General features: G+C 44.1%; 2 protein-coding genes across 5 annotated transcripts in view; one reads left to right on the top strand and one right to left on the bottom strand.

Annotated features, from left to right (window-relative positions):
- LOC129846904 (cAMP-dependent protein kinase type I-beta regulatory subunit-like) overlaps positions 1-19554 on the bottom strand; it is a 56232-nt gene extending 36678 nt beyond the window's left edge. Inside the window, exons 1-2 of one of the 4 annotated variants that reach the window (XM_055914715.1) lie at positions 19225-19554; positions 17641-17858 (exon numbers count right to left, since the gene is read on the bottom strand). In XM_055914715.1, the coding sequence (XP_055770690.1) occupies positions 17641-17817 (177 nt within the window). In that variant the 5' untranslated portion in view covers positions 17818-17858; positions 19225-19554. The remainder of the gene's footprint in view (positions 1-17640; positions 17859-19224) is intronic. The other 3 variants (XM_055914713.1, XM_055914714.1, XM_055914716.1) reach the window with 3 other exon arrangements.
- Positions 19555-20020: 466 nt separating this feature from the next.
- Positions 20021-27371, top strand: LOC129846903 (dynein axonemal assembly factor 5-like; the record flags this gene model as incomplete). The annotated part of the gene is made up of 5 exons (XM_055914712.1): positions 20021-20618; positions 21077-21261; positions 22230-22354; positions 22841-22959; positions 27139-27371. Coding segments are annotated over exons 1-5 (1245 nt in total), but the record flags the coding sequence as incomplete, so codon positions are not given.
- Positions 27372-27569: the final 198 nt, after the last annotated feature.

Here is a 27569-nt window from a genome sequence, read left to right as displayed (position 1 = left end):
ATACTGTAGACTGTTCCCCTTACTGTAGACTGTTCCCCTTACTGTAGACTGTTCCCCATACTGTAGACTGTTCCCCTTACTGTAGACTGTTCCCCTTACTGTAGACTGTTCCCCATACTGTAGACTGTTCCCCTTACTGTAGACTGTTCCCCATACTGTAGACTGTTCCCCTTACTGTAGACTGTTACCCATACAATAGACTGTTCCCCTTACTGTAGACTGTTCCCCATACTGTAGACTGTTCCCCTTACTGTAGACTGTTCCCCATACTGTAGACTGTTCCCCATACTGTAGACTGTTCCCCTTACTGTAGACTGTTCCTCATACTGTAGACTGTTCCCCTTACTATAGACTGTTCCCCTTACTGTAGACTGTTCCCCATACTGTAGACTGTTCCCCTTACTGTAGACTGTTCCCCATACTGTAGACTGTTCCCCATACTGTAGAATGTTCCCCATACTGTAGACTGTTCCCCTTACTGTAGACTGTTCCCCTTACTGTAGACTGTTCCCCATACTGTAGACTGTTCACCTTACTGTAGACTGTTCCCCATACTGTAGACTGTTCCCCTTACTGTTGACTGTTCCCCATACTGTAGACTGTTCCCCATAATGTAGACTGTTCCCCTTACTGTAGACTGTTTCCCATACTGTAGACTGTTCCCCTTACTGTAGACTGTTCCCCATACTGTAGACTGTTCCCCTTACTGTAGACTGTTCCCCATACTGTAGACTGTTCCCCATACTGTAGACTGTTCCCCATACTGTGGACTGTTCCCCTTACTGTAGACTGCTCCCCTTACTGTAGACTGTTCCTCATACTGTAGACTGTTCCCCATACTGTAGACTGTTCCCCTTACTGTAGACTGTTCCCCTTACTGTAGACTGTTCCCCTTACTGTAGACTGTTCCCCTTACTGTAGACTGTTCCCCATACTGTAGACTGTTCCCCTTACTGTAGACTGTTCCTCATACTGTAGACTGTTCCCCATACTGTAGACTGTTCCCCATACTGTAGACTGTTCCCCATACTGTAGACTGTTCCCCTTACTGTAGACTGTTACCCATACAATAGACTGTTCCCCTTACTGTAGACTGTTCCCCTTACTGTAGACTGTTCCCCATACTGTAGACTGTTCCCCATACTGTAGACTGTTCCCCTTACTGTAGACTGTTCCCCATACAATAGACTGTTCCCCATACAATAGACTGTTCCCCTTACTGTAGACTGTTCCCCTTACTGTAGACTGTTCCCCATACTGTAGACTGTCCCCCTTACTGTTGATTGTTCCCCATACTGTAGACTGTTCCCCATACTGTAGACTGTTCCCCTTACTGTAGACTGTCCCCCTTACTGTAGACTGTTCCCCATACTGTAGATTGTTCCCCAAACTGTAGACTGTTCCCCTTACTGTAGACTGTTCCCCTTACTGTAGACTGTTCCCCATACTGTAGACTGTTCCCCTTACTGTAGACTGTTCCCCATACTGTAGACTGTTCCCCATACTGTAGACTGTTCCTCATACTGTAGACTGTTCCTCATACTGTAGACTGTTCCCCTTACTATAGACTGTTCCCCTTACTGTAGACTGTTCCCCATACTGTAGACTGTTCCCCTTACTGTAGACTGTTCCCCATACTGTAGAATGTTCCCCATACTGTAGACTGTTCCCCATACTGTAGACTGTTCCCCATACTGTAGACTGTTCCCCTTAATGTAGACTGTTCCCCATACTGTAGACTGTTCCCCTTACTGTAGACTGTTCCCCATACAGTAGACTGTTCCCCATACTGTAGACTGTTCCCCATACTGTAGACTGTTCCCCATACTGTAGACTGTTCCCCATACTGTAGATACACAGGCTAAATTAAAAAAGGTTTGCATTCAATTGCTCCTCCCTGTTGCACACAACATACAGTACTTCCATTCCCCCGTTATAAGGGGATTTACGTCTGATTTAAAACATCTTCAATCCTGTTACGGCCAACCCTGTTACGGTCAATCCTCTTATGGTCAACCCGTTACAGTCAACCCTCTTACGGTCAACCCTGTTACAGTCAACCCTGTTACAGTCAACCCTGTTACAGTCAACCCTGTTACAGTCAACCCTGTTACAGTCAACCCTGTTGGTGTCAACCCTGATGGTGTCAACCCTGTTATATTATTGGGCACTTAATGGGCACTTACTATAGTCATGTTTTTATTTAACCTCTTAAGATGGGAAACATGTTTTTATTAAGTTGAACATGTGCTCTTTATGACAGAATGTTCAAATGAGGTGAAATCACTACCCACACTACCCAAAAGGGACTCATTTGGTAGACCGATCCAGTAGCACATCGTTAATATAATCACCCAGCTTTACCTGCTTGCCTCCCATCCTCCTGGAGCCTCATGGCCCTTACGACTGCTACCATGTCCCTTCCTTACAGCCTTTATGTTATCCTAGTACGCCACAGGTTCATAGCCCTGTAGATGTAGCTGGTTGATGTGAACACTGTGTACGTGCTGCAGGCTCCAGGACTCAAGATGGGCCAGGTGATCATCTAATTCTCCCCTGCAGGGCCAGCCTGACCCAATCACTGGGTCTCTCCATAACATAAGGAGAGAGAAAGAGAAAGAGAGAGATAGCGAGAAAGAGGGCAGCTGGTCTCACACTCTGACGTACAACAGGGACCTGAGGCCGGCAGGCAGGCCTGGTGTGTGTGTGTGTGGTTAGATGTTTCAGCAGATACACACGGCACCCTCAGAGGTCTGGAGCAGCATTGATAACATTAGCCTGCTGATTTCCTGTATGGTGTTCTGAGCAGTAACAGTGAGGGTAAAGGCCTCGACTGTCTCCACTCTACAGTCAATGGATCAGTCTCCACTCTACAATCAATGGATCAGTCTCCACTCTACAGTCAATGGATCAGCCTCCACTCTACAGTCAATGGATCAGCCTCCACTCTACAATCAATGGATCAGTCTCCACTCTACAGTCAATGGATCAGTCTCCACTCTACAATCAATGGATCAGTCTCCACTCTACAGTCAATGGATCAGTCTCCACTCTACAATCAATGGATCAGTCTCCACTCTACAGTCAATGGATCAGTCTCCACTCTACAGTCAATGGATAAGTCTCCACTCTACAGTCAATGGATCAGTCTCCACTCTACCGGCAATGGATCAGTCTCCACTCTACAGTCAATGGATCAGTCTCCACTCTACAATCAATGGATCAGTCTTCACTCTACAGTCAATGGATCAGCCTCCACTCTACAGTCAATGGATCAGTCTCCACTCTACAGTCAATGGATCAGTCTCCACTCTACAGTCAATGGATCAGTCTCCACTCTACAGTCAATGGATCAGTCTCCACTCTACAATCAATGGATCAGTCTCCACTCTACAGTCAATGGATCAGCCTCCACTCTACAGTCAATGGATCAGTCTCCACTCTACAGTCAATGGATCAGTCTCCACTCTACAATCAATGTATCAGTCTCCACTCTACAATCAATGGATCAGCCTCCACTCTACAGTCAATGGATCAGTCTCCACTCTACAGTCAATGGATCAGTCTCCACTCTACAGTCAATGGATCAGCCTCCAGTGTTCCAAAACGCCTGACCTGCTGTTAGCTGCCACTGAACCAGAACTGAACTGTCTCTGGGCCTGCTGCTACAAAACAACACTCACTCACTCAGAGGAGAGCAGAGGAGATGGAGCCATAGAGAGCCTGAGAGGGGCCACACACAGATACAGGGAAACTGATTCACATTACACACACATGCAGGAAGGGAAACATGCACAGGAAAGTACACTCGCACAAGCCCAAACCAAGTCCACACCAGCCCAACACAGGCTAGACCACACCAAGTCCAGATACATCATTACTATCAAAATTCAAACCAATGAGGGTTTGGAAATTTAAAGCCAATTATCTTGGAGTGATCTTTTTTTCAGATAGAACCAGATAGCTCTGAGTTCACAAGGTATCTCTGTAAAAGACTTAGATAAACGCATGTGACATAAAAATAAAACATGTATATGATAGTAACAATTCTATTGTCTTTCTGATACAATGTAACAGGCAGCTGATCCAAAAGGGTGGTTTATTTCAGGTGAAGTGAGGGCTGCCCATGGGGCCAATGTCGAGCAAATGTGCATCGGACCAATGTGGGCAGCTTACAACATGCCAATGTGGACATGTTTGCTGGGAAAAGAAGGGCTTATTCAAGCAAAGTGAGGGCTGCCCTCACCAGATATGTGCTGCCCACACTGGCCCACACTGGCCCACACTGGCCCACACTGGCCCATACTGGACCAGATTCAGATTCACATCAACTTTATTATTCCAACAGGGGCAAATTCATTTTGTCATGTGTTTAAAAAAAACAGTACATTAAACATGAAAACACAGAAACTACACAATATAATTAATTGAAAGTGCTATTGCTACACATTTAAAGTGAAAGTGCAATATGGCTGTTGGAATAAAAGAGTCCCCATATCTATCTGTTTTCATTTTCTTTTGAAGAAGTCTCTTTTCCCTTGTCGAGCTGCTGCTGTGACTGAGTTTTGAGCGAAGGGGATGGGTACTGCCCTGTCAAATGCTTTCACCCTTTTTAGGAGGGTGGGTTTTGTGTAAAGGTTGGTGGCTGATTCGTGATCTATACCAGTTATAATTCCCGCCGTCTACAATCAAGCGCTGAAGCTTGACTTGGTCTTGCACTCGCATGTTTCCAAACACGCATCTCAGACCACAGGACAGCACACACTGCAGGACAGATTTATAGAACATATCAGACCAAAGGACAGCACACACTGCAGGACAGATTTATACAACATCTCAGACCAAAGGACAGCACACTCTGCAGGACAGATTTATACAACATATCAGACCACAGGACAGCACACACTGCAGGATTTATAGAACATATCAGACCAAAGGACAGCACACACTGCAGGATTTATAGAACATATCAGACCAAAGGACAGCACACACTGCAGGACAGATTTATAGAACATATCAGACCAAAGGACAGCACACACTGCAGGACAGATTTATACAACATATCAGACCACAGGACAGCACACACTGCAGGACAGATTTATACAACATATCAGACCACAGGACAGCACACACTGCAGGACAGATTTATACAACATATCAGACCAAAGGACAGCACACACTGCAGGATTTATAGAACATATCAGACCAAAGGACAGCACACACTGCAGGACAGATTTATACAACATATCAGACCAAAGGACAGCACACACTGCAGGATTTATAGAACATATCAGACCAAAGGACAGCACACACTGCAGGACAGATTTATACAACATATCAGACCAAAGGACAGCACACACTGCAGGACAGATTTATACAACATATCAGACCAAAGGACAGCACACACTGCAGGACAGATTTATACAACATATCAGACCAAAGGACAGCACACACTGCAGGACAGATTTATACAACATATCAGACCAAAGGACAGCACACACTGCAGGACAGATTTATACAACATATCAGACCAAAGGACAGCACACACTGCAGGACAGATTTATACAACATATCAGACCAAAGGACAGCACACACTGCAGGACAGATTTATAGAACATATCAGACCAAAGGACAGCACACACTGCAGGACAGATTTATACAACATATCAGACCACAGGACAGCACACACTGCAGGACAGATTTATACAACATATCAGACCAAAGGACAGCACACACTGCAGGATTTATAGAACATATCAGACCAAAGGACAGCACACACTGCAGGACAGATTTATACAACATATCAGACCAAAGGACAGCACACACTGCAGGATTTATAGAACATATCAGACCAAAGGACAGCACACACTGCAGGACAGATTTATACAACATATCAGACCAAAGGACAGCACACACTGCAGGACAGATTTATACAACATATCAGACCAAAGGACAGCACACACTGCAGGACAGATTTATACAACATATCAGACCACAGGACAGCACACACTGCAGGACAGATTTATACAACATATCAGACCAAAGGACAGCACACACTGCAGGACAGATTTATAGAACATATCAGACCAAAGGACAGCACACACTGCAGGACAGATTTATACAACATATCAGACCAAAGGACAGCACACACTGCAGGATTTATAGAACATATCAGACCAAAGGACAGCACACACTGCAGGACAGATTTATAGAACATATCAGACCAAAGGACAGCACACACTGCAGGACAGATTTATACAACATATCAGACCAAAGGACAGCACACACTGCAGGACAGATTTATACAACATATCAGACCAAAGGACAGCACACACTGCAGGACAGATTTATACAACATATCAGACCAAAGGACAGCACACACTGCAGGACAGATTTATACAACATATCAGACCAAAGGACAGCACACACTGCAGGACAGATTTATACAACATATCAGACCAAAGGACAGCACACTCTGCAGGACAGATTTATACAACATATCAGACCAAAGGACAGCACACACTGCAGGACAGATTTATACAACATATCAGACCAAAGGACAGCACACACTGCAGGACAGATTTATACAACATATCAGACCAAAGGACAGCACACACTGCAGGACAGATTTATACAACATATCAGACCAAAGGACAGCACACACTGCAGGACAGATTTATACAACATATCAGACCAAAGGACAGCACACACTGCAGGACAGATTTATACAACATATCAGACCAAAGGACAGCACACACTGCAGGACAGATTTATACAACATATCAGACCAAAGGACAGCACACACTGCAGGACAGATTTATACAACATATCAGACCAAAGGACAGCACACACTGCAGGATTTATAGAACATATCAGACCAAAGGACAGCACACACTGCAGGATTTATAGAACATATCAGACCAAAGGACAGCACACACTGCAGGACAGATTTATAGAACATATCAGACCAAAGGACAGCACACACTGCAGGACAGATTTATACAACATATCAGACCAAAGGACAGCACACACTGCAGGACAGATTTATACAACATATCAGACCAAAGGACAGCACACACTGCAGGACAGATTTATACAACATATCAGACCAAAGGACAGCACACACTGCAGGACAGATTTATACAACATATCAGACCAAAGGACAGCACACACTGCAGGACAGATTTATACAACATCTCAGACCAAAGGACAGCACACTCTGCAGGACAGATTTATACAACATATCAGACCAAAGGACAGCACACACTGCAGGATTTATAGAACATATCAGACCAAAGGACAGCACACTCTGCAGGACAGATTTATACAACATATCAGACCAAAGGACAGCACACACTGCAGGACAGATTTATACAACATCTCAGACCAAAGGACAGCACACACTGCAGGACAGATTTATAGAACATATCAGACCAAAGGACAGCACACTCTGCAGGACAGATTTATACAACATATCAGACCACAGGACAGCACACTCTGCAGGACAGATTTATACAACATATCAGACCAAAGGACAGCACACACTGCAGGACAGATTTATACAACATATCAGACCACAGGACAGCACACACTGCAGGACAGATTTATACAACATATCAGACCACAGGACAGCACACTCTGCAGGACAGATTTATAGAACATTTGTAAGATATGGCTGTCGACATTAAAATGGTTCAGTTTGCTTAAAAAACGTATCTGTTGCAATTTCTTTATCTTTGCAAAGGCACAGCCATTGAATTTCAGTTTATTGTCTATTTCGATTCCAAGGTACTTCTATGTGGTCACTCTATCGACTGATTCCCCGTTAATCTTTGTCGGGGGTAGTGGAGTTTTGTTCCTTCTGAAATCAATTTCCAGCTCTTTTGTTTTCTTAACATTTATTTCAAGAAAGTTATCTGCACACCACTGGATGAATTTAGCCATTTCTCTGACAAAACCTTGACGAGAGGCTTGGTCTGGGTGGAGGAAACACACAACAGCAGTGTCATCTGCATATTTAAAAAACATGTGGGCTGCGTCAGAGGCTTGACAATCGTTTGTGTACAGCGTGTACCGTATCGCTGAAAGTACGCAACCTTGAGGGGCTCCTGTATTCACCTTTCTAGACGTAGAGATGGCGGAGTTAAACTTCACTTGTTGAGTACGGTTCCCAAAGAAACTATTAATCCACTTGATCAGTAGAGAGTTGACCAATGCCTTGGGGTCCAATGTGGAGGCGATGAGCAACCGGCATCGGCCCACTGTGGGAAGCTTACGTGAGGCCAATATTCTAGCCCGCGTTGGGCCAATATGAACATGTTTGCTGGGTGACCTCCAGCCAAACATAGACGGTCAGAGCCACACCCTCAGTGCATAGGGCTCTGGTCAAGACTAATGCACTATCAAATCAAATTGTATTTGAATACAACAGGTGTAGACCTTACCGTGAAATGCTTACTTACAAGCTCTTAACCAACAATGCAGTTTTAAGAAAAATAAGAGTTAAGAAAAATATTTACTAATAAACAAAATAAAAAAATAAAATCAACAATAAAATAACAATAATGAGGCTATATACAGGGGGTACTGGTACTGAGTAAATGTGCGGGTGTGCAGGTTAGTTGAGGTAATATGTACATGTAGGTAGGGGTAAAGTTAATATGCATAGATAATAGATAATAAACAACGAGTAGCAGCAGCATAAAAAAAATGGGGCTCAATGCAAATAGTCCAGGTAGCCATTTGATTAGCTGTTAAGAAGCCTTTTGGACCTAGACTTGGTGCTCCAGTACAATTTGCCGTGCGGTAGCAGAGAGAACAGTCTATGACTAAGGTGGCTAGAATCTTTGGCAATTTCTAGGGTCTTCCTCTGACACGGTGATGCAACCAGTCAGGATGCTCTCATTAGTGCAGCTGTAGAACTTTTTGAGGATCTGAGGACCCATGCCAAATCTTTTCAGTCTCCTGAGGTGAAATAGGCATTGTTGTGCCCTCTTCACGACTGTCTTGGTGTGTTTGGCCCATGATAGTTTGTTGGTGATATGGACACCAAGGAACTTGAAGCTCTCAACCTGCTCCACTCCAGACCCGCCGATGAGAATGGGGGCGTGCTCGGCCCTCCTTTTCCTGTAGTCCACGATCATCTCCTTTGTCCTTATAGGGAATAGGATGCCATTTGGGACGGGCTCCTTGACTTCCTCTCAATGGAGTTATCCATAGCTGTGTTTTTCGTAGTTATAGGCATTAACTGGTCAGCGTCTCAAATGGCAGCCTATTTTACCATTTACCATCTATTCACAAAGTAGTACACTACATGGTAAATAGTGTACCATTTGGGATGCAGCCGTGGCCCTACACATGGGTCATTAATAATATTGGGGATGCTTCTTGGCTAGGGCTGGAGCTGGAGCTGGGGCTGCTGCACAGACCATCAAAGAGCATCATTAAAAAGTATGAATGGATGAAAGGGAATGAATGGCCCTAAACTGTTATTTCACACAAAGCCCTCCTACTGTAACTTCTGCCAAGGAAGCAGACACACAGACATCACATTAGCCCAGCGGTTCGAAAACGTGTTGGCCCGCGACCACATTTTCATATCCATATGCAATCAATGGCCATGTAACAGCTTTCGTCGGTGGAAGGAGAGGACCAAAGCGCAGCGTGGTTAGTGTTCATCTTAATTTAATAATTCTAAAACTGAACACTACAAATACAAAAATAACAAAGTGAAAACCGAAACAGTTCTATCTGGTGCAGACACACAAAGACTGAAAACAACCACTCACAAAACCCAACACAAAACAGGCTACCTAAATATGGTTCCCAATCAGAGACAACGATTGACAGCTGCCTCTGATTGAGAACCATATCAGGCCAAACACAGAAAACCAACACAGAAATAGAAAACATAGATTACCCACCCAACTCACGCCCTGACCACACTAAAACAAAGAAAATACAAAAGAAATATGGTCAGAACGTGACAGTACCCCCCCCCCCCCCCCCCCCCCCCACCACCACCAAGGTGCGGACTCCGGCTGCAAAACCTGAACCTATAGGGGAGGGTCTGTGTGGGCATCTGTCCGCGGTGGAGGCTCTGGCGCTGGACGTGGACCCCACTCCACCATTGTTATTACCCGCTTCCGTGGCCTCCTAGGAACGGCGACCCTCGCCGCCGACCTAGGATTGGCAACCCTACTAAGTGGCCCCACTGGACTGAGGGGCGCCTCTGGACTGAGGGGCACCTCCGGACTGAGGGGCAGCTCAGGACTGAAGGGCAGCTCCGGACTGAAGGGCAGCTCCGGACTGAAGGGCGGCTCTGGCAGCTCCTGACTGGCGGACGGCTCTGGCGGCTCCTGACTGGCGGACGGCTCTGGCGGCTCCTGACTGGCGGACGGCTCTGGCGGCTCCTGACTGGCGGGCGGCTCTGGCGGCTCCTGACTGGCGGGCGGCTCTGGCGGCTCCTGACTGACGGGCGGCTCTAGCGGCTCCTGACTGACGGACGGCTCTAGCGGCTCCTGACTGACGGACGGCTCTAGCGGCTCCTGACTGACGGACGGCCTAGGACCTAGGATTGGCCGACCTAGGATTGGCAACCCTACTAAATGGCCCCACTGGACTGAGGGGCGCCTCTGGACTGAGGGGCAGCTCCGGACTGAGGGGTAGCTCAGGACTGAGGGGCAGCTCCGGACTGAGGGGCGCCTCTGGACTGAGGGGCAGCTCCGGACTGAAAGGCAGCTCCGGACTGAAAGGCAGCTCCGGACTGAAGGGCAGCTCCGGACTGAAAGGCAGCTCCGGACTGAAAGGCAGCTCCGGACTGAAGGGCGTGAGCTAGCTAGCTTTTTTTTAATGACCAGCACTGTAGGTGCGCCAGACAACTTTACCAGCATCATAACATACGTATCGATGAATCATTATGACATATGAAATACGAGTGATAGTGTGTAATAACTACGTAAAAAAATTATGAGCACGTTAAATTATTGTGACGTGCAGTCATATTCAGGTCCTGATCGGTCAACAAGCTTAATTGTCAAATAGTGTTAAATAGTATATTTTTTGACACGCAAAGACCCAAATGGCGTTCCATTGAAATCCTGGTTGAGAATGAAACGACTGAACAAATTAACAACAAAACAGCACACAGCACAGCAAATAAGTGAAAGAAATAGGTTTTGATTATGTTTTACTGGTAATGGGGACATAGGTAAATGCCAACAAAATAACTTTTGGGTCAGTGTGGTGTGTGTGTGTGTGTGTGTGTGTGTGTGTGTGTAACCTTTATTTAACTAGGCAAGTCAGTTAAGAACAAAATTCTTATTTACAATGACGGCCTACCCCGGCCAAACCCGGACGACGCTGGGCCAATTGTACACCCAATCAAGGCCGGATGTGATACAGCCTGGATTCGAACCAGGGACTGTAGTGATGCCTCTCGCACTGAGATGCAGTGCCTTAGACCGCTGCGTCCATGTGTGTGGGTTAACTATTTAACTGTACTAGAATACTTAAAAGGCTGCAAAAATGTTAAATATCGGTATCGGTTTTTTTTTAAAAGGAAAATGTCATATCGGTGCATCACTACTTGGGTTCCGTGTCTATTAAATACAGAGTTGGAGGCTATCTGTTCTCTGGTTGCCTAGGTTACCCCCTCAGATGTGTGACAGGGGAGAAAAGTTGAATAACACCCGTACAGACTAGAACATAACCCACGTCACCAACTACTGATGAAGAAGAGCCTGACAAAGCAAGAGAAAGAGAGGCAGGGAGATAGAAGAGAGAGAAGTGAGAGATAGAGAAGAGAGGGATGGTGATGAAAATGATTTAAAAGCCACTCCTTTCATTTCAACTCTTCTCTTCTCCTCTGAGTGCAGAGAGAGACAGTCTGTCAGAGGTTAGATCATCTGTCAACAGCTCATCTGTAGGGCACAGAACATTCTCTCCCAAACACACACAGAGAGAGAGAGAGAGAGTAAGTGAATGAGTGACTGTCTGTGGGTGTGTTTGAGAGAGAAAGAGCGTGAGAGAGAGCGAGAAGGGAGTCATATAGGGCTGAGTGATTCGTGCTTTTTAAGGTCGGTTTTGATTAGTTGGGTTGAATGCTGTAACACAGAATAAAACAATTAAGTCCCATGATGGTAGTTACTGCCCATTTCTGCTTATCACGTATAACCCATCAGTTATTCTCTGTAATGATGGGGCGGTGAATCAGAAGCAGGTGAAACGTTTTAATAAAACAACAAAACGACACTAACATAAGGCAGAAAGCCGATACACAAGAACAATTCCAACTGGTGAGTGAACATGGGAGAGTGACATTTAAAGGGGAGGAGATGATGAAGGTAATGGAGTCCAGGTGTGAATCATAATGATTCACAGGTGCACGTGAAACGCGAGTGCCAGGTGTACGTAATGATGACTCCCAGGACCGGTGGTTAGTACTCTGGCAACGTTGTACGCCGGAGGGAGAAGCAGGAGCAGACGTGACATTCACATTACTTTACTAAAATATTAAGTTGTGTATATTGCGTTTGTTTTATTTGATGACTTTATTATTTCATTCCAAGTCATCTCATCTCTACAGCTGCTTCCTATGCTGTCTGACAAAATCGCTATTTTAGTAGTTCTTTAAAGTAAATAAGGCATACTTTACTTTATGACTGCTGAATACCAACTATCAATCACTTAGATCATGTATTTTCAGGTAGAGATACCTCGCAAAGCAGCAGATGCTCTCTATATCACTTCACGATCGTGCATTTTCCTGTCTCTTCCGTAGCAGGCGTAAAACAAACACAGACCGGACAAGTAGATGCACAATGGATTATTGTCATTGTAGTTAATTACCACATTTTATGCGCTAAACTATGTGGAATATTGGCCTGTTGGAAACTACAAGTCCCTTCTACATCACACAGTTCAGGCTGGATCTGATTTATCTCTAAAGAAACGGTGTAACGTGCACATTGAGCTCACAGGGGGAAAATACGAACTAAATGGAATTCAAATAACTGAACCGCCGTCGGTCAAATAGTTGTTTAATAAACAAAAAATAAACAAAATATCGAGAATCACAGCACATACAAAGACAGGAGAGAAAAGAGAAAGGGAAAACAAGCTCTAGACTCCAGATTTGTTCACCTCACAGCAGAACACCACAGAGCAAGATTTAATCCTAAAAACACTGACCCAAAAGTTGATGTGTTTCAGGAAGAGCGTCTTAACCAACAGGAACATCCAAAACACATTCATCATCATCATCACATCCCTACATGAATAGAGAATCAAGTATAGTGTCACCCCCGACACACACACACACAGCAACGTCACTTCACATAGAGTAGTTACAGCCAGGCGGGTTGTGTCTTTAGCGTGAGTTTTTTAATTGTTTTCTGATGAAATTCAGCAGTCTAAACAATATTGCACTGAAATATTGGAAAGGCTGCTCAATTTCTCTCTCTCTCTCACACACACACACACACACACACACACACACACACACACACACTGAGCTAAGTAATATGAGACTAGGAGGGCTAGCTAGCTAAGTAATATGATACTATTAGGGATAGCTAGCTAAGTAATATGATACTAGGAGGGCTAGCTAGCTAAGTAATATGATACTAGGAGGGCTAGCTAGCTAAGTAATATGATACTAGGAGGGCTAGCTAGCTAAGTAATATGATACTAGGAGGGCTAGCTAGCTAAATTATATGAGACTAGGAGGGCTAGCTAGCTAAGTAATATGATACTAGGAGGGCTAGCTCGCTAAATCATATGAGACTAGGAGGGCTAGCTAGCTAAATTATATGGGACTAGGAGGGCTAGCTCGCTAAGTAATATGAGACTAGGAGGGCTAGCTAGCTAAATTATATGAGACTAGGAGGGCTAGCTAGCTAAGTAATATGATACTAGGAGGGCTAGCTCGCTAAATCATATGAGACTAGGAGGGCTAGCTAGCTAAATTATATGAGACTAGGAGGGCTAGCTAGCTAAGTAATATGATACTAGGAGGGCTAGCTAGCTAAATTCTATGAGACTAGGAGGGCTAGCTAGCTAAGTAATATGATACTAGGAGGGCTAGCTCGCTAAATCATATGAGACTAGGAGGGCTAGCTAGCTAAATTATATGAGACTAGGAGGGCTAGCTCGCTAAGTAATATGAGACTAGGGGGGCTAGCTAGCTAAGTAATATGAGACTAGGAGGGCTAGCTAGCTAAATCATATGAGACTAGGAGGGCTAGCTAGCTAAATCATATGAGACTAGGAGGGCTAGCTAGCTAAATCATATGAGACTAGGAGGGCTAGCTAGCTAAGTAATATGAGACTAGGAGGGCTAGCTCGCTAAATTATATGAGACTAGGAGGGCTAGCTCGCTAAATCATATGAGACTAGGAGGGCTAGCTTGCTAAATCATATGAGACAATTTTGGCTAGCTAGCTAAGTAATATGATACAACACTGTTGTAGTGGGGTTGATTATTAGGCCTGTGGTGTTTGAAATGAAGTGAGCTTCAGTAACAACATGACATATTGAGGATTCATATTGTATGCTACATGTTCTTAAAGGATGTGGACAGCATTGTGGACTACTTAATGTAACAAAGACAAAGATCCTTCAGAATCATATACCATCTCATAAAGAAGCATCTGAGCCAGGTCATGACCACATAATGTCGTATAGGCTAAACTCAGATTATCTGTAAAGATCATGTAAACATGATAGAAAATGGACAGGCATTCGATATCATTTGGCAGCATCTCCAATACACATGTCATGGTAAAGCCTAAGTGATCCGATTAGCATTTTAACTTTACACTCTCTCTCTCTGCAGCATTTTGTCTCCCTCTAGATTCAGCCCTACCAGACTAGCATCACTCTGTTTCACACTATGCTCCATGGTCTCCTTGACAACAGAAACCTGCTGGGGCTAGCACTGCAGCTAGGACAGGGGCACCATCCCCCACACACACACAGGTACTCACAGAGACACACACACACGTGCACATACACAGGTACGCACAGACACACACACACACACGTGCATATACACAGATACTCACACGTGTACCGTGCACACTCACACACATACAGAGGCACATACACAAACACACACCTCTGAACTGTAAATTATCACGCATAAAAGCCCAGCATAAAGAACTGTGGGTAGGCCAACCGTAATAATCTGTAAAATGAATGAAAGAGCTGGATTACAATCCCTGTGACACATGCTGTGTGCTGCACGCTCCCTGGCCTGGGTAATCCTCTATAATATCACAACACAGAAGGATGGAGGATGCACAGGATTAGTTACAGCTACAGCCGTTGTAGAGTAAAAACCTATGGTGATTTCTGGACCAGAACGAGGCCTTCTTTTAAAGCCATTGTGTAATTGAACTCGGAGTTCCAGCGACCACTCTATTCCAACACAGTGACTATGACTAACTAACACTAAGGACTGGCTTCTCGGACACAGATTAAGCCTGACCATGCTTTTTAGTCCAGGACTAGGTTTAAAGGAGCGTTTCCCAAACTCAGTCCTCGGGTTCCCAAGGGCTCCACGTTTTGGTTTTTGCCCTAACACTACACAGCTGATTCAAATGATCAAAGCTAGATAATAAGTTGATTATTTAAATCAGCTGTGTAGTGTTAGGGTAAAAACCAAAGCATGCATTGAAGAAGCGTTTACTTACTGTGCTTGAGTCATGTGTTGGTTGTTCCATGTATTCAATGTGTTTATTGTAAGCTGCTGCGGAAGACTCGTCTCAGATAAATGACTAGAAGGGAATATAAAGGCTACTGAGCCTTTTAGAAGTCTGAGGGGTTTAGACCCTACTGAGGAACTCCACACTGCATCGCCTTCACAATGCAACTGGGTCAATCATCAGATAGTGGTGTGTGAACCAACACACAGTAAAGTATCATCAGATGACTCCCATAAATTCACACTGGGATAATCACCCCTTATGGACGCGAGCGTACTCACGGACACACACACACGCTGCATTGACGGGAGTAGACTGCAAAACCAACCCTAGGCTCACTTCTCAGTCCTCACCTACCTCATCCCCTTTCTGTATCTGATCCGGTCACACAATCACTCCTTCTGTTGTAGACCTGGAGTCACCATGGGCTATTGGGTTTACCACCATTCAGTGTACCAGACAACTCTGTGGTCTATTCATTTCTCTGAGAGCCCATTGTTTTCAAACACATCAGATGACACCTCCGGCCTCTCTGTGGACAGTTCCGTAATAGGCTAAAACTTAGCGTACCAACAGCTGAAAAACAGTCATAAAGAAAACACCTGATTGAGATTCAGGGTATTCTAACCAAATCCAATACCACTTGGCCTACACATCTACTACAAAGAAAGTCATGGGAATAAAGTCATAAGAATTTGACATAAATGTAGTGAACGGCGACAGTGCAACACCACAACCAAAGTTCCCTCTAGGAAAAATAAAGATACTCTATTCTATAGGAAAAAAGCTCCCTTAAAGGCAAATGTTTAAAAAAAAGATAGAGATAAGTGTTTACTAATTGGTTTATTTTCCTCTGTCTTTATTACTACAAAACATAGAAACGCATCATTTTCACATATGTTGATGTTGGGAGTGGTGCTGGAGATGAAGAATATGAAGTAGAATTGTGGTTACATTTCCCTTTAACATAGCCTATACTTCAGCCATTGCTGAATCCTCAACATGGCGTGTGTGAAATAAATAAATAACTATCCTAACTTATCAAAGAGTTGACAGGACCCTGTACTTTCAAGGGCTGAGGGCTCCAGAGGTTGAATATACGCACTAGCTGGGCTCATCTAAAACGCATCTCGCTACAGAGGTGCCAGCCAAAGCTAATACATTCAGAGAGAGAGATTTCCTCCTTTATTTCCTGTTCTATCCCCTCTTTTCTCTAACCCATGAGAAATTCACACCATTCTGTAGTTCTATTCCGTAATCTGTCAGTCCAGGCACCAGACATTAACAGGTTATTCTCTCTGTCTGTCCCACAGACACTTGTGGATAGACAACGTCCATACAACACAGCCTGTGTGTCTGTGAATGGGGCACAGACTGTCCCTGTCTCTGTGCCCCTAATGCTCCCAGGCCCTCAGCTAATGTACCCCACCATTGTGTGGAGTTGAAAGCTCAATTAGACAAATGTAGTATTATCATGAAACTGACAGCTAGGCTATCTATTTACAAATATACTGAGGATATGACAAGAAAACATGGGCATAACAGAGTCTCCTTTCTCATGTATTCTGATGTAACAGACTATCAATTAATGAAAATAGATCCACGTCAGTGAAATGAAACAACAATTATAGCTTCTACTCAGCTCAATTCCAATGCCTTCTAGTTAATTTGTGTATTACATGTCAATACATTGATAGCAAATCCTTGCTTTTCTGCAGAGTGCAATTCAACAGAAATGATTCCCACATAAGAAAACAAAAACATTACTGACATACATTCACAATGACACTATAGACGAAAAAACTAAATAGATAGTCACAAACAACAAATTTTATTGTTGGTAAAAATGTATTTTCAAAGAACGAAGATGCAGTAAAAATTTCAAGGGAGCTTTAGGTCTCAAATAAGGGGAGATTTAGGGAAATTCACAAACCTTCTCCAGCTTTTCAAAGTGCTCCCGCAGGAATTTCATAGGACGCTCAGGCTTGGCGATGCACAGGTTGACAATGCACTCTTTGAGGATCTGCTGGATGTTGTGCTTCTGCACGAACACTTCACAGCCCTTCAGACTCTCATCTTCTTCCAGATTAGGGGAGGAGGAGGTGGCCATGTTATTTATCTGGTTTATCTGCAGAGAGGGGGAGAGGATGGCTGGTTGAGGAGAGAGAAGATGAAGGGAGAAGAGAAGGAGAGAAGAGGAGGGGAGAAGAAAGGGGAGGATGTGAGAGGAGAGGTGGAAAGAGGAGAGGAGGAGGGGAGGGAAGAGCAGGGGAGGTTGAGGAAAGAGCAGACACAGGGAGAAGAGGAGAGACGAGGGGTGGAGAGGGGGAGACGAGAGGTGGAAAGAGGAGGAGGGGAGAAGGGAAAAGAGGAGAAGATGAGAAGAGTTGAGTAGAGGAGAGGAGGAGATAAGAGGAGGAGTGGAGGGAAGGTGAGAAGAGGAAACGATGAAGAGGAGAAGAGAAGGGGAGATTATATATATATATATATATATATATATATATATATATATATATATATATAAAAAGAGAGAAAAGTGAGAGTGAGAGAAAGAAGATTAGGGGAGAAGAGGAGAGGTTGTCAGAATGAGGAGAAATATCAGCCCCTGGTTGTTTGTGTGTCTGTCTCGGTCAGTTTTCATTTTCTTTAAATGTGATAGGGGCTGGATCGCCAAACTACAATAGACAGAGGCCTATTAATTAATACAGCTTGTTGATGACCACAGACACTTAGCCTACTAGATTATCAGAGCAATACCTTGACGTGATCAAATCATACTTCACTACCTGTTGCAGGTGTAATGCATAGTTACAATATAGTTACAGTCACACTATCTAGAGGAGCATATTGTTTAGTGTCACCTGAATCTATTTACACCTTTACATAGCCTAGCCCACATCAGCAACACTGTCAAAAAAAGGATGCATTCTCAAATCATGTGGTTTTTAAACTATGTAATAGCTTCTGACAACAAGGTAGCCTGTCATTAAATAATATGTAAAGACAGTCAGATTTGGGACAGAGATAGCTAAACAAAGCCTCCGCAAATTCACTTCCGCTATTTAAATTACAAGGAACCATCACGGTTGATGTGTTACTGTAGCTAGCCTCTGAAACTAGCTAATACATAGCTAGCTAGCAAGCTTAAAACTAAAACTAGGTAAGATAACGTTAGCTAGCTATCATAAACCCATAACCTCCATATTTCCTCCATATTTCCATGTAAGGCAGCTAGCTTATCATTGGCCTCAATGTCTAACATTTAAAATTGGCAAGCTAGCTATTATATATTTTTCTGTGAAAATCAAATGTTTCCTAAGTAGCATTACTAGAGCACCTGTTTAAGTGTTTCCGGGCACGAGTCTATCTTTCATGTCTCTCACATAAGATGACAACCAAATCACAACCATGGCAAAACAAAAAGCAATATTCAAGCCTAGTTTCATTTGCTGATAAATACGTCAACACGTTGAGGTTTTAGCAGATAAGATATTCGTTGTGCCATTCAGTTCCTTACCGTTATTTTCCGGGATGCTCAGAGGTTCTTGGCTACGGATGTTGTTTGCAAGGTAGGCTACTCTAGCTAGAGAAGATGCTCTGCCGCTGCAACTGCCGCTGCTCGGTTGCTTCTTTCGCTGGGGCTCGCTCTGCGTCTGTCTCAATGACGTCAATCTGTCACTTTTTATTCAGCCGCAAAGCAACTCACGAGGCCAGCAACAAGCTTACAATCCTTTTACTCATTTGAAATGTTTAAATAATTATGTGCCGTGGCGTTCCTTATGTGGATTTCCACATCATCGTGTCATGTTCAATACACCAGTTTCATAAGAAGAGGGCAGGTGTTTGTTTGTTTTTCTCAGCAGTATCAGACAGAGAAAAGGTTCTCTGACAGATGACACTGACAGACCTGACCTGCTCCTGACCTGCTCATGCAGAGAAAGCACCAAATTACAATTTTCTGCCCTTTAGTTATGAGGCTGTGATACAAAGTCCATCATTGGGCTCTGCCAAGTTGTGTTACTGACAGACTTAATAAAATATCATAATCCTAACCTAAAGAAGAATGTGATATTAAAGCACCATATTCCAACTCTGTTATACTACAGTTATTATATTGTTATATTATAAGTGATACTATTTATATTATATGATATATCTATTTCATCATGCTATTCAACATACACATCAATGACTCCTCTCTGTAACAAAAATACATTATGTCAAATCTTTATTCCATAGATGTAGATTCATTTCAACTGCATTGCATGAAACTGCGATAGTTGTCAATAAAGTTTTAAGGTTTGAATTAGAGTTATCGTAAAGCAAGTATGTTTGTCTCAACGCGGATCGTTACCATAGCAACAGTGAAAATGGCAACAACTATGGCGGCCGGAGAAGAACGTGCTGCTTCTGAGGTTCTGAGAGCGCTTGCTCGACATCTAAACTGTCTCAACGAAGACAGCAAAACCACAAGAAAACGAGCGCTTGAAGCAATCAAAAGAGAAACTATTGATAAAGGGCTTTCGAGCGGCGTGTTGCAGGAGGTTTTCACGTGTCTGCTGAAGTCGCTCCTGAAATGCCTGTCAGATCCTATGGAAAGATGCAGAGAGACTGCCATACACATGCTTGGAGATTTTATTCGGTGTGTTCCTCAACCGGAGGATTCGTTGCCTTATCTCATGCCCGCTTTGACGCAGCGGCTCGGCGGGAAAGAGATCCTGGAGCCCGCGGAGGAACTTAGGCTGTCCATGGTGGAGGTTCTGACTCTCACAGTGGAGGTGTGTGGCAGGCACCTAGCTCCCTACCTCGACGATATGATGAAGATATTACAGAGAACTATTGTCGACCCTTTCCCAGACGTCAAAAGGGAGAGTTGCAAATGCACTGTTCATTTTGCAAAAAGTGTGCCAGGTAAAATGGTTGAGAATATACTGTGTGTATTCTTGTTAGCCCACACATTAGGCTAACTAGTTAGCTAGCTAGCTGTGTTAGCTAAAGTTTATCTTATAGGGTTGCCATGGTTGCACATTGCATGGACACCTGACCAAGCTGTGTCAGAGTGGTTGTTTTTTGTGGCTATAAGTTATTTTGTACACACTCCAACGCTCTACCAGGTTGTCATTTAATATAAATATGAATTATTAATTAAGTTAATAGAAATAAAGACAATGGGACAATAACAAAATAATTTGTTTATCTGTGATATGCATGCCCTACGAAGCTAGCTATGTATGGTCTCTCTGAATACATGTATAACCATTGAATCTATTGAAAAGATTGAGGAAATCATACCCTAATGTATACTGTGGCATGAAGTGACAGTCACCTTGCATTCATCTTGTTTGAAATGCTTCTCTCTCTATCCCCAGAACATTTCCACATGCAGGCAGAGAGCCTGGTCAAGCCCCTGATGCAGACCATCTCCCATCAGCATTCCCGTGTGCGTGTGTCCACCATCGAGGCCACTGGAGCGGTCATCCAGTACGGCACGGGGAAGAACGTGGACGATGTGCTCTCTCACCTGGCACAGAGGCTGTTTGACGACTCACCACAGGTTGGCTCTGTCAAATCAACTATTCCTAGTGACAGTGTTAATGATTAGATTATTAGACTCATTCTGTCAAATCTGGCAGATAATTCTCAAATACTCCTAGTGACATTTAGTGTTAATGATTAGACTAATTCTGTAATTACTGAGTTAATCTATATTATTATTTTCCTTGTTAGATAAATGTGGTATAAATGTTTGTCTTACCAAAATAAACAAACTGATCAATCTAAACAATCCAACATTAATAAAGGCTGCTTTTCTTTTACACAAACAGTTACTACAGTGGTTCCCAAACTGTGGGGCACGTGAGGGGTTGGCGGGGTCCCCCCCCAATATTTTTTTTTATATATATATATTTAGATTTTTTTTAAACGTACTCAGCCCGTCGTTAAATTTACTCTTGAAAGTTGTAATAGTAGAACGCACAAGGTACAATTAAAATATTGGGTAGTGCGTCATCAGTTCCTCTAGTCATGTTAGTCATTGCATAACTTAGAGCTATTTATAACTTGTCAGAAATATCCAGATCAACTAGCCCATGTCAGCTAACATTTTTTATTTCCCTTTTTTAGCCCATAGATATTGTTGTAATGTTTTTGTCACTCAAATATCACATGAATACACATTAGACATGGCAGAATGTTTAGAATTGCAAGAACATTTGCTTTAAAACTGCAACATTTTCTTTGCACCCCATGACAAAATGTGTATAATTGTAGGAAATAAGCATTAAACCTGCAACATTTTCTACACCAACATGGGGGGTGTTAACAGTTTGTGTCATGAACAGTACTTGTGTCCATAGAAATAGACGTGGTGCGTGCACAGGGGGGCTCGGGATGTTCCCCAATGCAGGAAGGGAGGCACAGAGTGAAACACTTTGAGAACCCTTAGTTACTACATTACAATACAAGGTGTTTTCCTCACTTAAGAATTTTTTGGGGGTTTCATCCCACTTCTCTCTCTTCCAGGTGAGAAAAGCTGTGACTGTGGTTGTTGGTGACTGGCTGCTCCACCTGCGAGACAGATACTCCTACTTCCACAAGCTCATCCCCCTCCTACTGAGCAGCCTCAGCGATGACATCCCAGAGATTAGGTACCTATTGTACAGGGCTGGGCTCAAGTCCAATTGAAGGCAGTCAATTCAAGAAGAGATTTTAATTCAAAATTCAATTTGTTTTAAACTTTCCAAATAAATAGCTTCTACTCCTTGACAATAGATGCCGTTTTTTCCAATTTTGAATTGTAATTTGAGTTTACTTCCTGAATTGACTGCCTTTAATTCAAAAGACTGACCCAGTCCTTAACCACCCTGCCTTTGATACCACCCATTCACTCACTCAGACTTAGGAAATATGCAGCCACAAATACATACATACTGTATCCGGTTTGCTTGTGCAGATTACTGTAGATACCTACTTATACAGTAGGTTTGGTGTGACATAGGGAATAGTAGCAGCCAACAAGGCTGGGCTTTTGTGTTGTTTGTACATTGCGTGGTTATGGCGTGGGTTTGAATTCTGGGTCCGCCGTGGCAGGGATGGACATGCATTATCATTATATTTGTCTCTCTCCCTTCCAGTCAACGAGCTGCTGACCTGTGGAGGCAGACAGGCGCTCTGTGGGAGCAGGAGAATGAGGATGACCTGAAGGACAAGATGGACTTCCTCCTGACCCCACCTGACCTCTACCCTGCTGGAGGTAAGTGAACTCCATCACTACTACTGCAGAGATGAAACAATGTACCATTTTGTTATTTTATTTTTTTACCCCTTTTTGTGGTATCCAATTGGTAGTTACAGTCTTGTCTCATCGCTGCAACTCCCGTACGGACTCAGGAGAGGCGAAGGTGAAGAGCCGTGTGTCTTCCGAAAAACAACCCAACCAAGCCGCACTGCTTCTTGACAGAATGCCCACTTAACCCGGAAGCCAGCTGCACCAATGTGTCGGAGGAAACACCGTACACCTGGCGACCGTGTCAGCGTGCACTACGCCCGGCCCCCCCACAGGAGTCGCTAGTGCGCGATGGTACAAGGACATCCCTGCCGGTCAAACCCTCCCATAACCCAGACGACGCTGGGCCAATTGTGCGCCACCCCATGGGTCTCCCGGTCGCGGCCAGCAATGACAGAGCCTGGACTCGAACCCAGAATCTCTAGTGGCACAGCTAGTATTGCGATGCAGTGCCTTAGACCACTGCACCACTCGGAGGCCCGAAACAACAATGTACCATTGCGGCGCTCAATTGACATAGAAAGTGAATACAGGATCTTTGGTTGGTTCCAAAAAAAAAGTATTTACAGGGTTAAGTTTCTCACACAAAGAAGGCTAGACAAGAAAAACAAAGCACCAAATAAATATATTGGATTTTGTCTCCTGCAGAGAGATACAAGGCCTTCAGTGAATGTACAAGGCCTTCAGTAAATGTAGCCCATTGAGGAAAGGTTAGTTAGTTCCTGTCCCATGCAGGGTGTTGTCTTGATTACAATAATGAAGAAGAAAGTTCATCGGTGCATTGATACAGCCTGAAGAACATCAGCCAGTGTAAACCGTGTGAGTTGTTGTTGTGGCCTTCTCTGTACAACCACCTCCTCCTCCACCGATCTAGTTATGTACTCCTTCCTCTGAAAGTAGGTCAGACGCAGCGTGGGGTTCAGCTGCCTTTATTAATAAGAAGAACTGTCTTCTGAGGGCATGATGTATCTATCGATGATTGACGTCAGAGCAGTCTGGGCATGGAGAGAGGGCTGTAGGGGCTGGGGAGGGATGCTGTGCTGTCAATGATCCATCAAGCCTATCTATCCATCCCCAATATGCTTAATTTCTTCAGTTGTACTTCTGCTTGCTGTAATATAGCAGGATTCTCACATTCCTGTCTGTGTAGCCTGAAATCCAAACGGATACCATGGTGAAATGGAGCATGTCAGTTTGAATTCCAAGCTATAGTAACTCATCATCTGCACCTCTGTGCGTGGGATCATTTGCTCTTGTCTTGCATTGATTTAATTGTAATATTTTTTTATACATGACTCGTTAAATATTCAGTTATTCACATCATGGGGTCTTAATTATATTTTAATCAAAGGAAAGAAGGGAACAGTATTTTTTTTTATAGCTTTGTTGGGACTAGGTTTAAATGATTTTTTTTCTCTATACAACATTAGTTTTCTGTAATAAGAAGTACTGCCTTCTTGTCTGTCTTTGAGCAGACAACTTTTATACAAATCCTTGAATTATTCTTTTAGATTTGGCCGAAAAAAATAAAAAATACGTATGAGCTACGACCATAAACCAACTGTGCTTACCCTTTTCCCCAAGAGTGCTTCGTCATGGTGGAGTTCCAAGCCTCCATATATTACTCATCTCTATTGGCCTGCGGGTTAGGTATTCTACAGGTTATGTGTCATTAGATCTGCTCCGTCAATCATACAAGGCTCTCCTATGACACAGTGCTTGACTAATAGGCGATTATTGTCGGCACTCTGCCCCCTAACACCCTCATTACTAAGACTAACGTGTGGATGTGGTGTGCAGGCTGGGTGGAGACTAGAGGGGTTTTCTGCAGGGCTGGTACCCACCTCCCCCTCCAATGGCCTCCCACTTTCTCTCTCTCTTTCTCTTTCTGGCACACACAAACACACACTCGCGACTACCCCATTCACGCACCACCCCACCCCTGTGTGAGAAGCTGCAAGGGCAGGCCATTGGAGGGACAACACCCAGCATGTGTTACCTCCCCAAGTGCTTATTACCACCTATTAATAATGTCTGTCAGCACTGTAGTGAAGAATGAGGAAGCCCTTCATCTCTTCGTATCCCTGCTGGGTTCAGGAAGGAGAGGTGATGTCCTGTCTGTCTGTCCTGTCTGACTTTCCATCCCACTCAGCAGGTGAAGACAGACAGCAGGCCTTTATCTACAGCAGCAACCCTGCCGTTTTCCTCCTGACCTGATTTCACTTTATTTTACATAGGCTACACTGGGAAGGCACTTTGTTTCTATGACGGTCACACGCACTCACCACATTAGCCTGGTCCCAGATCAGTTTATGTCAAGATGTGACAATGAGTATGTTTACATGCACACTAATAATTATATATTAAACTGGTTATGGCAGCCATTTTCTGCGTTTATCTGAGTGCCATCAGGTAGCCTGATTTCAGATGTGTCCATGTTCACAGGATTATTAGGGATATCGTTCTTCTTGCAAAGCATGTAAATATTTAAATGGAGCTATTATATTGATCTGACTTCACAATAATCCTATTTTTGTGTGCATGTAACCGTACACAATGACCCTAAGAGTTGTCAAGACGACACAAACAGATATGGGACCAGGCAACAACCTGTGGTTGAAGTGTGGACACTGCATCTTAATCAGGTCTCTCGCCTCTTAAAAGATGGTTGAATTTCAATGGGATGAACTGTATGCATGAAGGATAAATGATTCCATTGTCCTAATCTCACCTTGTTAATGTTTTACCCAACCCTATATGTCTGTCCGTTGATTTAATCCATAGGAGTATGTTGATTGGTACTAAGTTAATGATAACAATTCAATAAAGGGTGATGGTTACAATGATGAAGGGTTTATTAAAAGGGAAGTTCCACTATGCAGGTGCAGTGGCTTTAACCCAGTGTCTGACAGGCAGGCTGCAGTAATAATGACAGTGTAGCTGCCTCAGATATACTGTAGGAAGGTGCTGCTGCGATGGCGAGGGTAGATAACCCAGGCCCGGGGCTAAGGATGAGTTTGAACGTGAACATGAACGTGATCACCCTGGTTGCTGCCCATAGGTAGGCTAAGTGTTGGGTACCCGTATGTGTCCTGGGTGGTGTTCATTAGGGCATGCAACATTAAACGTTTTGCAACTGGTAATGGTAAATTACTGTTTCTTATTGGACAATCCATATAGTCCCTTTTTGTTTTAGTCAGTTTTCATCCGTTTGGTGCCTAATGAACATGACCGTCCGGTTGTGTAGTGCAGATCTGGGTCAGTCTCCAGCTCCACACAGTGATAATGCTGATGGATACTGGCTGAGTCTCTCCCTGCCAGTCATAAATCCAACATGGCCCCCTTCCTGTCTGAACAGGTCAGTGTCAGACAACTGGGACACAACCAGAAACGGCTTGTCTTGTCCTGTGTGATTCTGTAGGATTGATCACCCTCTTCCCCTCTTCCTCTCTCATTAGCAGCCTGCAAAAGAGACATAGAAAGAGAGGGAGACCTGCTCATTGGCTACTGAAGGAAAGCGAGAGGGAGAGAGGGAGGGAAGGCGGGAGAGAGGGAGGGAAGGCGGGAGAGAGGGAGGGAAGAAGCATGTGGAGGCTATTCATTTAAAAATGTGTTCCACTTGCTCTGACAAGTCCCACGGAGAGGAAATCTCAATCGTAAAACCAAAAAGTACATGTCTGGAAAATGGGACTTAGACTGTAGAGTAAGATGCAGTCCTCTCTCTCCATCAGCAGTATCACTGTGACAGCAGAAAACACCCAACAAATGATGTTCCCTTCTTGCCTACTGAAGTGTTTTGTTGAAAAGAAATCTTGTAAAATGCTCCAGCAAAACTGAGCCAGAAGGCTATGGAACAGTTGTTCTGTCTCTATTACACAGTTAGAAATAGGAGAACACAGTTACAACACAGTTAACGTATTAGCACTTGTAGATTTACAGGCTGCCCAATTCAGATCTTTTGCCAAATTATTGGTCTTTTGAACCAATCATTCAGATCAGATCTTTTGCCCATAATTGGTGCAAACGGAGCCTTAGATGTAAATCTTAATTGGTCCATTTGTGTGCTTTTTAGTAGGCTAATGCATGTAGGCATTTTCTTGCACTTTCTAACCCCCCCCACCACCACCACCTCTCTACTCCTCCCAGTGGCGCGTCCGGGCCTGGGCTGCAGGGAGCTGGTGGTGAGGAACCTGTCCAACCTGCTGCCGGCGCTGGCCCGCGACGTGGTTGACTGGGTGGCGGGCACGCGGGTCAAGACGGCCCAGCTGCTGTATGCCCTGCTGCTGCACGCTGAGGACCACTGCACCCAGCACCTGCAGCTGCTGCTCTCCACGCTGTACCGCGCCTGCAACGACCCCGAGAGCGACGTGGTCACCAACGTGAGTGGTCGAGACATAGAGACACATGCTATCACTACGTGTTCTATGTAATCCAACGGGTTGTAAATGGTTAAGGTAGGGGTTAAGGTTAGGATTTAGGGTAGGGATGTCCCAAATTTTCTGGATAGCACTGACCTTTATCTCATCCTAGGGGGGGTGGTCAGGTCAGGAAGTGGTAGTCCTAATGGTTGGATGATA

The sequence above is a fragment of the Salvelinus fontinalis genome, unplaced genomic scaffold (genome assembly GCF_029448725.1).
Source record: "Salvelinus fontinalis isolate EN_2023a unplaced genomic scaffold, ASM2944872v1 scaffold_0645, whole genome shotgun sequence".
Lineage (NCBI taxonomy): Eukaryota > Metazoa > Chordata > Actinopteri > Salmoniformes > Salmonidae > Salvelinus > Salvelinus fontinalis.
The sequence above is the reverse complement of the archived record's forward strand: the minus strand, read 5'-3'. Positions and strand labels throughout refer to the sequence as shown.